The sequence below is a fragment of the Centropristis striata genome, chromosome 10 (genome assembly GCF_030273125.1).
Source record: "Centropristis striata isolate RG_2023a ecotype Rhode Island chromosome 10, C.striata_1.0, whole genome shotgun sequence".
NCBI lineage: Eukaryota > Metazoa > Chordata > Actinopteri > Perciformes > Serranidae > Centropristis > Centropristis striata.
Window position 1 is genome coordinate 18,596,598 of NC_081526.1, and position 13,658 is coordinate 18,610,255.

Below are 13,658 nucleotides of genomic sequence, written 5' to 3' on the forward strand. Positions count from 1 at the left end.
TATAGCTTTATCTGTTTACAAAACATTGTTGTAACACTTTGCTGTTTTTCCACAGAGTCACTACAAGCACAAGTGGCTGGAAGATATTGCCAAGGGATACGACATGAAGCCTGATGCTATTTCTATCCTGCATGCCAAGCATGGCAGACACATTGCCAGCAATGTACGTAAATCATTAATACACCCAAAACTGAATCAATTCAGCACTTTATTCCATGTAACTGAAACAGTAACTCCTTTGCCTTTTTCTTTCAGGTCCAATACAAGAAAGAGTATGAAAAGGCCAGAGGCCACCATGTTGGCTTCCGCAGCATCAAGGACGATCCTCTGCTGGTTCACTACATGGAGGTGGCTAAGATGCAGAGCGAAAAGAACTACAAAAAGGACTACCACAAGGCCAAGCTGAAGTATCACACCCCAGTGGACATGATGAGTGTTGTCCAGGCCAAGCAGGCCTCTAAGGTTCAGACCATGACTGGATACAGGCAGATCCCCCACAGCAACATTCTTCTGCCTGACAACCTGCACCTGCGTCTGTGTCGCACCATGAACATCCAGTCAAGTGATGTGAGTGGCAGTGACGGTTTTATCTTTGTGTCGTTAAGGATCAAAACCAATGAATCTATGTTGTGTACTTGATTTTTCACATTTGATCAAATTTGTCATGATTGTCGTTGATCTTAACTTCACAACTTGCATCATAACCTCAATGTCTCATTCTTTTTCAGTGCGATTACAAGTCTGAATGGAATAACTATATCAGAGGTGTCGGATGGGTCCCTATTGGCTCAATTGGAGTTGAGACTGCTAAAGTTGGCGGTCAGATTCTGAGTGAGCATAAGTACCGCACTCATCCCTCCAACTACAAGTTCAGCAAGCTGATGGACTCCATGGACTTGACTCTGGCTACTGCCAACAACAAGATCATGAACAAGGTGCAGCGTGCTTAATTGAACACTGAAGCGAGAGGCACAAAACTGTTTTTGATCATGTTGTTAATAACGATCATCATTCATTTGTTTTTCTGGTGTCTTTATTTACAGCAAGCATACACTTCAGCTTGGGACAAGGACAAACTGACAGTCCACATCATGCCAGATGCTCCTGAAATCGTCCTGGCCAAGGCTAATGCCATTAACATGAGCAATGTAAGACATTCAATTACATTATAAAAATGATATATTTTTTTCAGTTTTTTTATTTATTCTAATGAATGCATATGTTTTAACAGAAGCTTTACAAAGCCGGTCTTGTGGAGATGGCCAAAAAGGGCCACAACGTCAAAGGAGACGCTATCTCAATTTTGGCTGCCAAAGCCGGGACCACAATTGCCAGCAATGTAAGTTGGAAATACATTCTTGTACCAAATCAAGAAGTTTCCTACTACAACCCATCATACATGTTAAAAAAATATTTATTTACTGTTACAGTACAAGTACAAGCTGGCTTACGAGAAGGCCAGAGGCCACCATGTTGGCTTCCGCAGCATCAAGGACGATCCTCTGCTGGTTCACTACATGGAGGTGGCTAAGATGCAGAGCGAAAAGAACTACAAAAAGGACTACCACAAGGCCAAGCTGAAGTATCACACCCCAGTGGACATGATGAGTGTTGTCCAAGCCAAGCAGGCCTCTAAGGTTCAGACCATGACTGGATACAGGCAGATCCCCCACAGCCACATGCTTCTGCCTGACAACCTGCACCTGCGTCTGTGTCGCACCATGAACATCCAGTCAAGTGATGTGAGTTTGAAATGTTCAAATACCGACTATACTAAGATAAAAATCTATACATTTATAAAGGCAGATTGTTGTAAGATCCATTGATTTTAGATGGACTACAAGACTGAATGGAATAACTTATTATGTACTCTGTTTCCACATATGGTCAAAAGTTTTAAGGAGAGGATTTTCATTCATCTTATCTTTACAACTTGCATCATAACCTATTTTTTCTCCCTTTTTTTTAGTGCGATTACAAGTCTGAATGGAATAACTATATCAGAGGTATTGGATGGGTCCCTATTGGCTCAATTGGAGTTGAGACTGCTAAAGTTGGCGGTCAGATTCTGAGTGAGCATAAGTACCGCACTCATCCCTCCAACTACAAGTTCAGCAAGCTGATGGACTCCATGGACTTGACTCTGGCTACTGCCAACAACAAGATCATGAACAAGGTGCAACATGCTTAATTGTACACTGAAGAGCAGGTCCACAAAAATATTGCTGATCATATTGTTCATAACAATCCTCATTCATTTGTTTTTCTGGTGTCTTTATTTACAGCAAGCATACACTTCAGCTTGGGACAAGGACAAACTGACAGTCCACATCATGCCAGATGCTCCTGAAATCGTCCTGGCCAAGGCTAATGCCATTAACATGAGCAATGTAAGGCATTCAATTACATGATAAAAATGATATATATATATATATATATATATAACATTTTATTCTAATGAATGTATATGTTTTAACAGAAACTTTACAAAGCGGGTCTTGTGGAAATGGCCAAAAAGGGCCACAACGTCAAAGGAGACGCTATCTCAATCTTGGCTGCCAAAGCCGGTACCACAATTGCCAGCAATGTACGTTGGAAAAATTTCCCATATGAAATCAATATTCACAATATATGTGCTGCAATTCATATTACATAAAAGTAAGTCTATGTGATTGACAAAGGATGTGTTTTCTTTCACAGTACAAGTACAAGCTGGCTTACGAGAAGGCCAGAGGCCACCATGTTGGCTTCCGCAGCATCAAGGACGATCCTCTGCTGGTTCACTACATGGAGGTGGCTAAGCTGCAGAGTGACAAGAACTACAAGAAGGACTACCACAAGTCCAAGCTGAAGTATCACACCCCAGTGGACATGGTTAGCGTGGTCCAAGCCAAGCAGGCCTCTAAGGTTCAGACTATGGCTGGATACAGGCAGATCACCTCCCACTACACCGTGTTGCCTGATGCCATGAACCTGCAACTAGCTCGTAACATGCAGTTCATCGCCAGTGATGTATGTAAAGAGAGAGAGAAACTTCTGTTTATTTCAAAGAAAAATACAGTGTTTTCACATTAATAATACATTTGTTATACATGGTGAAAGAAAACCGGTTTCTGTTGGTAATCTCCCTCAGAACCAGTACAAGAGTGACTACGATAGCTTCATGAAGGGAATAGGATGGGTCCCTATTGGATCACTGGATGTTGAGAGAGCAAAAACAGCCGGCCATGCCCTCAGTGAGAAACTATACCGTCAGCATCCCAGCAACCTCAAATTCAAAAAGGAAATGCAGTCCATGGATCTGGTGCTGGCCACTGCCAACAACCAGATAATGAATAAGGTAATGGAAAGGACCTTCTGAGAAAATAGCAAATATATCTCTTTTTTTTTGCATTAATGTCAAACCAAAAACTTTGTTTTTAGCAATCCTACATCAATGCTTGGGAGAAAGACAAGACTTCGATTCACATCATGCCCGATGCAATGGACATTGTTCTCGCCAGAGGAAACAAGAAGAACTTCAGTGAGGTACAGTGTCGTACATCAGTTTTTATATAAATTTTTTTTAGATCTGAATACTACGGATCTTGAAAATCAGGAAATGGGTATGTGACTTAAGGTTGCTGCATTATAATATTAATTTGAAATTGGTTTCCTTTATAATAATTTATCCTCTCTCTCTCTCTCTCTTCAGAAACTGTACAAATTGGACAATGAGCTGTCAAAAAAGAAGGGCCATCATGTTCGTGGTGATGCCATTGCAGTTCAAGCTGCCAAAACCTCCACTGCTATTGCTAGTGATGTAAGTTGTTATTTCTATACTGCACTCCCTTTTATATATCATTTGTTGTGCTTGCCCTCGCAACTGAGTTTGGATGTTAAAACTCTCACACTCTTTTAGTACAAGTACAAGACCGGATACCGCAAGCAGGTCGGCCACCACATCGGTGCTCGCTGCATCCAGGATGATCCTCTGCTCATGCTGGCTCTGAACTCAGCCAGGATTGCCAGTGATGCCCTGTACAAGAAGGACTTCAACAAGGTAAAGACCAAGTTCCACCTTCCAGTGGACATGCTGCAGTTTGAACTGGCCAAGAAGAACCAGATCCAGGTCAACCACGCCAACTACATCACTCGCCTGCACAACTGGACCTGCCTGCCAGACTCTAATGATGTCCGCCAGGCCAGACATGCTTATGACATACAGAGTGATGTAAGTATGAAACCTTGAAATTATACTTTGAAAAGGTTTGAAACATATCTGCCCATAATAAACCCTCTTTGCTTTGTCTAGGCTGTTTACAAGGAGGATCTGAGGATGATGCAGGGTGTTGGATGGGTGCCTATAGGTTCAGTGGATGTTGAGAAGGCGAAGATGGCTGCTGCAGCCCTCAATGAGACAAATTATCGTCAACACCCAAGCAGCTTCAAATTCAAACTCACCGCTGAAGACATGCCCATGGCACTGGCTAAGGCCAACGCTCAGGTTATGAACAAGGTATGAATCATCAATCCTAAGAGTGTAGTAGGTGTAAGTTATACAGCATTACTCTGGTGAACTATTTATATACTGATATCATGAGGAAATTATCCTCTAATTAAAATGCATCCGTGCAGGGTTCAAAATGTTAGTACATTCACATGTTTTTGGTTTCTGTGAATGCAGAAAGCCTACCATGAAGCCTGGGATAAAGCAAAGTCAAAGATCCACATCATGCCGGACGCTATGGATGTTCTTCTCGCCAAAGCAAATAATGTCAACTACAGCGTGGTAAGTGGAGAATTAAACATTTGTGGATAGAGCAACCCACATTAATGAAATATATAATAATAATAATAATAATAATACATTTTATTTATAAAGCACTTTTCTTTGTATGGTCTGAAGTGATTTACTTTAAATTGGGACTTGTAGATAGGCAATATTGATTAGGATTTTTTTCTGTTATCAATATAGTGTTCAGTACAGTAGTGTTCAATATAATAGCAGTCCAATGTGACTAACCAGATTAATCCAGGTTTTTAGTATATTTTTTATTGCTACATGGCAAACAAGGTACCAGTAGGTGCAGTAGATTCTCAGAAAGCCAACAAGACCCAGCATTCGTGATATGCACGCTCTTAAGGCTGTGCAATTGGGCAATTAGTTGAAAGGGGTGTATTTAAAAATAAAGCAGTGTCTGCCGTTGACTTTACAAACTTCTTTTTCACTAGGATTTAGCAATCCTGTGAACCACTAAACTAATATTTCAGTCAGACAACTCACGTGATGCATCATGTGTTTATTGGACAATAAACATAGATTAGATTTGGCATCTAGGCTCTGACCTCACCACTCCTCAGCAGTTACATGAGGTATTGAGGAGTGATGCAATAAATCCCCCCGTCGGAGCCTACAGGTGGATGCTGGAGTGGTGGTGGGACTGAGAAAGCAAGCGGCAGTACAGATGCAGCAGCAGCATAGGCAGGCAGAGGAGAGCTGAGGATTACTCTCATCTTAAATAGAGCGCCAGATTGGATAGAGGGTGTGTTTTAGTGGAGGATGTATGAGGAGTGGGGCATGTCATGTGTATGGCAGCACAGCTCGAGTTGCCTGCCTTAACTAGCTCGTAGGCATCGCTCCATTTAGTTGTATGACCACAGTTTTTTATAACTGCTTCACATCTGTGTGGCATGGAGTCGACCAACTTGTGGCACCTTTCAGCTGTTATTCCACTGCAAGAGTCTTTAACAACATTCCACAATTAATTTACATTTCTTGGTTTTGCTTCAGAAACAGCATTTTTGATGTCCCCCCACAAGTTCTCAATTGGATTAAGGTCCGGGGATTGGGCTGGCCACTCATAACATCAATGTTGTTGGTTTGGAACCAAGATTTTGCTGGTTTACTAGTGTGTTTGGGGTCATTGTCTTGTTGAAACACCCACTTCAAGGGCACGTCCTCTTCAGCATAAGGCAACACGACCTCTTCAAGTATTCTGACATATGAAAACTGATCCATGATCCCTGGTATGAGATAAATAGGCCCAACACCATAGTAGGAGAAACATGCCCATATCATGATGCTTCACTGTCTTCACTGTGTACTGTGGCTTGAATTCAGAGTTTGGGGCTCGTCTCACAAACTGTCTGCGGCCCTTGGACCCAAAAAGAACAATTTTACTCTCATCAGTCCACAAAATGTTCCTCCATTTCTCTTTAGGCCAGTTGATGTGTTCTTTGGCAAATTGTAACCTCTTCTGCACATGCCTTTTTTCTAACAGAGGGACTTTGCGGGGGATTCTTGTAAATAGATTAGCTTCACACCGACGTCTTCTAACTGTCACAGCACTTACAGGTAACTCCAGACTGTCTTTGATCATCCTGGAGCTGATCATTGGCTGAGCCTTTGCCATTCTGGTTATTCTTCCATCCATTTTGATGGTTGTCTTCCGTTTTCCGCCATGTGTCTCTGGTTTTGCTCTCCATTTTAAAGCATTGGAGATAATTTTAGCTGAACCGCCTATACTTGTTTGCACCTCTTTATAAGTTTTCCCCTCTCCAATCAACTTTTTAATCAAAGTACGCTGTTCTTCTGAACAATATCTTGAACGACCCATTTTCCTCAGGCTTTCAAAGAGAAATGCATGTTCAACAAGTGCTGGCTTCATCCTTAAATAGAGGCCATCTGATTCCCACCTGTTTTTTTTCACAAAATTGATGACCTCAGTGATTGAATGCCATACTGCTATATTTTGGAACACACCCCTTTCAACTAAATGCCCAATTGCACAGCCTTAAGAGCGTGCATATCATGAATGCTGGGTCTTGTTGGTATCTGAGAATCTACTGCACCTAATGGTACTTGTTTGCCATGTAGCAATAAAAATATACTAAAAACCTGGATTAATCTGGTTAGTCACATTGGACTGCTATTATATCGAACACTACTGTATATATCTGTATATATGTGTGTGTGTGTGTGTGTGTGTGTGTGTGTGCGTACTGTACATTTAATTATAACTCATTCCTACATTGAATGGAAAATGCATAAGTATGTGTGTTTGGTTACAGAAAAAGTACAAACAGGATTATGAAGCTGCCAAGAAGAAGGGCTACGATATGCGCAATGATGCCATTTCCATCAAAGCAGCAAGGGCTTCAAGGGACATTGCCAGTGATGTAAGCTGTTAATTTTTTTTAACAATGATAAACAGTTGCCATGCATTTATTACTGTGCATGTATCTATGAACTTTGTGTTGTTTTTATTTTCAGTACAAATACAAGACCGGATACCGCAAGCAGGTCGGCCACCACATCGGTGCTCGCTGTGTCCAGGATGATCCTCTGCTTGTGCTGGCTCTGAACTCAGCCAGGATTGCCAGTGATGCCCTGTACAAGAAGGACTTCAACCAGTCCAAGACCAAGTTCCACCTTCCAGTGGACATGCTGCAGTTTGAACTGGCCAAGAAGAACCAGATCCAGGTCAACCACGCCAACTACATCACCCGCCTGCACCAGTGGACCTGCCTGCCAGACTCTAATGATGTCCGCCTGGCCAGACATGCATATGACCTGCAGAGTGATGTGAGTATGACATTTTAGAATAAACATTGTAGGAGGTTATCATGAATTTGTATTTTGTTGAATTTTGGAGAATCTCACGCCATATTAAACCCATTCTGGTTTTGTCCAGGCTATTTACAAAGAGGATCTGAGGATGATGCAGGGTGTTGGATGGGTGCCTATAGGTTCAGTGGATGTTGAGAAGGCGAAGATGGCTGCAGCAGCCCTGAATGAGAGAAATTATCGTCAACACCCAAGCAGCTTCAAATTCAAACTCACCGCTGAAGACATGCCCATGGCGCTGGCTAAGGCCAACGCTCAGGTTATGAACAAGGTATGAATCATCAATCCTAAGAGTGTAGTAGATGTAAGTTATACAGCATTACTATTTATATACTGATATCATGAGGAAATTATCCTCTAATTAAAATGCATCCGTGCAGGGTTCAAAATGTAAGTACATTCACATTTTTTTGGTTTCTGTGAATGCAGAAAGCCTACCATGAAGCCTGGGATAAAGCGAAGTCAAAAATCCACATCATGCCGGACGCTATGGATGTTCTTCTCGCCAAAGCAAATAATGTCAACTACAGCGTGGTAAGTGGAGAATTAAACATTTGTTGATAAAGCAACCCACATTCATGAAATGTATAATAACAATACATTTTATTTATAAAGCACTTTCTTCACATGGTTTGAAGGGATTTTCTTTAAATTAGGACTTGTAAATATGTTATATTAATTAGGATTTATGTTATCAATATATATATATATATATATATATATGTGTGTGTGTGTGTGTGTGTACATTTAATTATTACTTATTCCTACTTCGAATGGATAATGCATATGTCTATGTGTTTGGTTACAGAAAAAGTATAAACAGGATTATGAAGCTGCCAAGAAGAAGGGCTACGATATGCGCAATGATGCCATTTCCATCAAAGCAGCAAGGGCTTCAAGGGACATTGCCAGTGATGTAAGCTGTTAATTTTTTTTTAACAATGATAAACAGTTGCCATGCATTTATTACTGTGCATGTATCTTTGAACTTTGTGTTTCATTTTTCTTCCAGTACAAGTACAAGACTGGATACCGCAAGCAGGTCGGCCACCACATCGGTGCTCGCTGTGTCCAGGACGATCCTCTGCTTGTGCTGGCTCTGAACTCAGCCAGGATTGCCAGTGATGCCCTGTACAAGAAGGACTTCAACCAGTCCAAGACCAAGTTCCACCTTCCAGTGGACATGCTGCAGTTTGAACTGGCCAAGAAGAACCAGATCCAGGTCAACCACGCCAACTACATCACCCGCCTGCACAACTGGACCTGCCTGCCAGACTCTAATGATGTCCGCCTGGCCAGACATGCTTATGACCTGCAGAGTGATGTGAGTATGAATCCTTCAATTTAAACTATGAAAATTTGTATATATTTTTTAAGTTTCTAAATATATTCCCCCATAATAAACCCTCTTTGTTTTGTCTAGGCTGTTTACAAGGAGGATCTGAGGATGATGCAGGGTGTTGGATGGGTGCCTATAGGTTCAGTGGATGTTGAGAAGGCGAAGATGGCTGCTGCAGCCCTGAATGAGAGAAATTATCGTCAACACCCAAGCAGCTTCAAATTCAAACTCACCGCTGAAGATATGCCCATGGCGCTGGCTAAGGCCAACGCTCAGGTTATGAACAAGGTATGAAATCATATTCAAATAATTATTTTGTATAGTATCAAACTACTATATGGACTGCCTATGAGTATGATCAGAAAATGATCTAATCTAAAAGTGACTAACTAAAAGTGCGTCCCTGTAGGGTTCAAAATGGAAGTAAATTCTCATGTTGTTGGTTTCTGTGAATGCAGAAAGCCTACCATGAAGCCTGGGATAATGTGAAGTCAAAGATCCACATCATGCCGGACGCTATGGATGTTCTTCTCGCCAAAGCAAACAATGTCAACTACAGCGTGGTAAGTGGACATGGTTTTGGTGGTAAAGCAACTTGTATTTATGGATATCTTTCAATGACAAATGTATATAATTAACACATCTGGGAATATTGTGTTTGTTTACAGAAAAAGTATAAACAGGCAAATGAAGATGCCAAGAAGAAGGGCTATGATCTTCGCAATGATGCCATTTCCATCAAAGCAGCAAAGCTTTCGAGGACCATTGCCAGTGATGTAAGCCATAGAATATAACTAATTCAATTGAATAATAATAGTTTTGAACTTGATTTGTATAGCACTTTTCAAAACAAAGTTACCAATTGCTTTGCAGAGCAAGATAAAAACAACAAAAACATGAATGAAAAATAAGACCTGAAACAGTGTGTGATTTGAAATAAAAAAGGATAAAAGAGAGATAGAAACTAGACAAACATCATATTTATTGTGAAAAAAGACAAAGACCTTAATGTAAGTAGGTATTGAGGAGTGATTTAAAAAAATATACTGAGTATGCTGATTTAAGTTCCTCAGCAGCGGGGATCTAACTGAAAATGGCTGGTTCCCTTTCGTGAAAAGTTCGAACAGTAAGAAAGGTCCCTACCTGAGGAGTGCAGGCAGCTGATGGGTTCATAGGGTTCAAATGCATCTATGATGTAGGTAGGAGTAAGGCCATGTAGGGCTTTATAAGTAATAAGTAAGAGGTTAAAAATGATTATATACCGAACAGATAGTCATTGTAGAGTTGCAAGGATGTGAGTGATATGTTTCTGCTTAAGAATTTGTAAAAAGTTGAGTTTTAAGGGTTGTTCACGGTGGCACACCTGGTAGAGCGCTTACCATAGGCGCATTGTCCTGGTAAGTGAGCGGCCCGGGTTCGAATCCGACTTGGAGCCCTTTCCCGCATGTCTCCCCCTTCACTCTGTCCTATCAATAAAGCCCAAAAATGGCCCAAAAAAATATCTTTAAAAAAAAAAGTTGAGTTTTAAATGAGCTGGAGACAGGAGATCCCGAATACAAGGAATTATAATAATCCTAACTAGATGAAAGTATAGATGACTATAGGAAACTAATTATAGTTTTCCCAAAGAGTATAGTAAAAAACGTATTACATTTTACCTATTGTAAAAAATGTATGTGTTATTATTAGCAAATGATGTTCTTATTTCGTTCTTCTTCCAGTACAAGTACAAGACAGGATACCGCAAGCAGGTCGGCCACCACATCGGTGCTCGCTGCATCCAGGATGATCCTCTAATCATGCTGGCTCTGAACTCAGCCAGGATTGCCAGTGATGCCCTGTACAAGAAGGACTTCAACCAGTCCAAGACCAAGTTCAACCTCCCAGTCGACATGCTGGCCTTTGAACTGGCCAAGAAGAACCAGATCCAGGTCAACCACGCCAACTACATCACCCGCCTGCACCAGTGGACCTGCCTGCCAGACTCCAATGATGTGGTCCAGGCCAGAAAGGCTTATGAACTGCAGAGTGATGTGAGTATGAATCCTTGAATGTAGCATAGTGAGCACAGTATCCCTGCTTATTTCTTTCTGTTAGTCTTTTTTTAAATTTTATGTTAATGCTACCAAGAATGTCAGGAATTTAATTTTTTCACTACTTTCCATAGGCTGTCTACAAAGCTGACCTGAAGTGGCTTCAGGGCTTGGGCTGGGTCCCTATTGGCTCAATTGACGTGGAGAAAGCCAAGAAGGCTGGAGAAGCCTTGAATGAAAGGATGTACCGCCAGCACCCCAGCACCATGAAATTCACCAGCACCACAGATGCCATGAACATTGTACTGGCAAAGAATAATGCTCTGACTATGAACAAGGTGAGAATTCATCATTATATTTGCTAAGATACACAGTTTTTTGTGTTTGAAAGGGCTTATGGTACATGCATACTGACTATGTTGATTTGCATTGGAGATGTCTTAAATCAATACTATCAAGTAACAGTGAAATTGTTATTGGTTTGCTCCAGCGTCTCTACGTTGATGCATGGGAGAAGGAAAAGACCAAGCTGCACATCAAACCTGACACTCCTGAGATCATCCTCTCTCAGCAGAATGCTATCAACATGAGCAGGGTAAGTATAGGATAATATAAAAAGATTGCCTCTGTCTTATCTGGCATGTGATACTGGAAAGCTTCAGAATTAAGTGGCATAATTAGGCCTCCATTTGCAGAAACAAATATTCTTAATTTATGTCTTACTTTTTAGAAACTCTACAGACAAGGTTTTGTGGAGACCATCAACAAAGGCTATTTCCTCCCCGTGGATGCAGTCTCCGTCAAGGCTGCTAAGTCCTCCAGGGACATCGTCAGCGATGTGAGTGACTCATAGTTCAATCATACTGTTCATATGATTGACACACTGGTATTCGACATAATGTTAGTCATTTTACTTGTAACGTAAAACATTTTTTGCTGATCTCATCAGTACAAGTACAAGACGGGATACCGCAAGCAGGTCGGCCACCACATCGGTGCTCGCTGCGTCGAGGAGGACCCTCTAATCATGCTGGCTCTGAACGGAGCCAGGATTGCCAGTGATGCCCTGTACAAGAAGGACTTCAACAAGTCCAAGACTAAGTTCCACCTGCCAGTTGACATGCTGAATATTGAGCTAGCCAAGAAATGCCAGATCCAGGTCAACCATGCCAACTACATCACCCGTCTGCACCAGTGGACTTGTCTGCCAGACTCTAATGATGTTCGCCAGGCCAGGAAAGCCTACGATCTTCAGAGCGATGTGAGCCCTCCTGTGATACATTTAACAAATCTCAACATATAATGCACCGTCAACTGTGCTTATGTGTTTTAATGTGCACGCTTTTTCCCTGACAGGCTGTCTACAAAGCTGACTTGGATGAGGTTGTCGGCGTAGGATGGGTCCCCATTGGTTCAATTGACGTGATGAAGGCCAAGCATGCAGCGAAAATCCTCAGCGAGAAACTCTACAGGCTGAAACCAGACACACAGAAATACACAACTGACATGCATTCCATGTCCATGGCCTTAGCCAAAACAAATGCTGATATAATGAACAGGGTAAAGAATATCATAGCCCCGATTTTGGCATACTTCAATTTTCCACTGGTGTTTACAATTTGTTTTTTCTTTTTATCTTTTCCTACCACAGAGAAACTATGTTGCTGCTTGGGAGGCTGATAAGACTAAGACCCATGTAACCCCTGACTTGCCTGAGCTGTTGCTCGCCAAAGCTAATGCTTACAACATCAGCAAGGTAAGTTTAGTTTGTTTTTGTTTGTATTCAACATAAATGTCAGTGTTATAGGCATTCAGATTTTTATTTTAAAATTCAACTCTTTTCATTTTCCTTCAGAAAATATACAGGGAAGGTGTTGAGAAGATCTTTAGAAAGGGCTACGACCTTAAAGCTGACGCTGTCGCAGTTGTTGCTGCCAAACGTGGAAGAGAAATCATCAGTGATGTACGTAACATAAAATAATGCTTTTCTCTTCGATATGCTCATTTGAAGCCTAAAATATTCTGTTAATTACCACTTCTCTTTTTTTCCCCTACATAGTACAAATACAAGGTGGGATACCGTAAGCAGGTCGGCCACCACATCGGTGCTCGCTGCGTCGAGGAGGACCCTCTGATCATGCTGGCTATGAACGGAGCTAGGATTGCCAGCGATGCCCTGTACAAGAAGGACTTCAACAAGTCCAAGACTAAGTTCCACCTGCCAGTTGACATGCTAAACCTTGAACTGGCCAAGAAATGCCAGATCCAGGTCAATGATTTCAACTACAGAACTCATCTGCACAACTGGACATGCCTGCCTGACTCCAACGATGTGGTCCAGGCCAGAAAGGCTTATGACCTGCAGAGCGATGTGAGTAATAAGAATTTCTCAGGTTATGTTTGTTAAAGACTGTAATTTTTGTTTTCTCAATGTGACTCTCCTTTTTCCTCCTGCTGTGACTTGCAGGCTGTTTACAAGGCTGACATGGAATGGGTTAAGGGATGCGGTTGGGTGCCAATTGGCTCGGTTGATGTGGAGAAAGCCAAGAAAGCAGGAGAGATCCTGAGTGAAAGAAAGTACCGTCAGCCTCCCAGTACCTTCAAATTCACTGCCAAGACAACTGACATGCCATATGCCCTTGCTCAGGCCAATGCCAACATCATGGACAAGGTAGAG

The 13,658-nt window shown here is 41.7% G+C and overlaps 1 protein-coding gene across 1 annotated transcript in view; it reads left to right on the top strand.

Annotated features, from left to right (window-relative positions):
• The window catches only part of neb (nebulin), a 75,490-nt gene that overhangs the window by 17,478 nt on the left and 44,354 nt on the right, over positions 1-13,658 (top strand). The window contains exons 32-66 of the mRNA XM_059342836.1: positions 56-163; positions 256-567; positions 729-935; positions 1,044-1,148; positions 1,232-1,339; positions 1,431-1,742; positions 1,970-2,176; positions 2,286-2,390; positions 2,480-2,587; positions 2,701-3,012; positions 3,134-3,340; positions 3,424-3,528; positions 3,695-3,802; positions 3,902-4,213; positions 4,295-4,498; positions 4,667-4,771; positions 7,054-7,161; positions 7,256-7,567; positions 7,677-7,880; positions 8,039-8,143; positions 8,418-8,525; positions 8,622-8,933; positions 9,033-9,236; positions 9,407-9,511; positions 9,617-9,724; positions 10,670-10,981; positions 11,116-11,319; positions 11,472-11,576; positions 11,712-11,819; positions 11,931-12,242; positions 12,338-12,541; positions 12,633-12,737; positions 12,837-12,944; positions 13,041-13,352; positions 13,449-13,652. Of these exons, the coding sequence (XP_059198819.1) occupies positions 56-163; positions 256-567; positions 729-935; positions 1,044-1,148; positions 1,232-1,339; positions 1,431-1,742; positions 1,970-2,176; positions 2,286-2,390; positions 2,480-2,587; positions 2,701-3,012; positions 3,134-3,340; positions 3,424-3,528; positions 3,695-3,802; positions 3,902-4,213; positions 4,295-4,498; positions 4,667-4,771; positions 7,054-7,161; positions 7,256-7,567; positions 7,677-7,880; positions 8,039-8,143; positions 8,418-8,525; positions 8,622-8,933; positions 9,033-9,236; positions 9,407-9,511; positions 9,617-9,724; positions 10,670-10,981; positions 11,116-11,319; positions 11,472-11,576; positions 11,712-11,819; positions 11,931-12,242; positions 12,338-12,541; positions 12,633-12,737; positions 12,837-12,944; positions 13,041-13,352; positions 13,449-13,652 (6,465 nt within the window). The remainder of the gene's footprint in view (positions 1-55; positions 164-255; positions 568-728; positions 936-1,043; positions 1,149-1,231; positions 1,340-1,430; positions 1,743-1,969; positions 2,177-2,285; positions 2,391-2,479; positions 2,588-2,700; positions 3,013-3,133; positions 3,341-3,423; positions 3,529-3,694; positions 3,803-3,901; positions 4,214-4,294; positions 4,499-4,666; positions 4,772-7,053; positions 7,162-7,255; positions 7,568-7,676; positions 7,881-8,038; positions 8,144-8,417; positions 8,526-8,621; positions 8,934-9,032; positions 9,237-9,406; positions 9,512-9,616; positions 9,725-10,669; positions 10,982-11,115; positions 11,320-11,471; positions 11,577-11,711; positions 11,820-11,930; positions 12,243-12,337; positions 12,542-12,632; positions 12,738-12,836; positions 12,945-13,040; positions 13,353-13,448; positions 13,653-13,658) is intronic.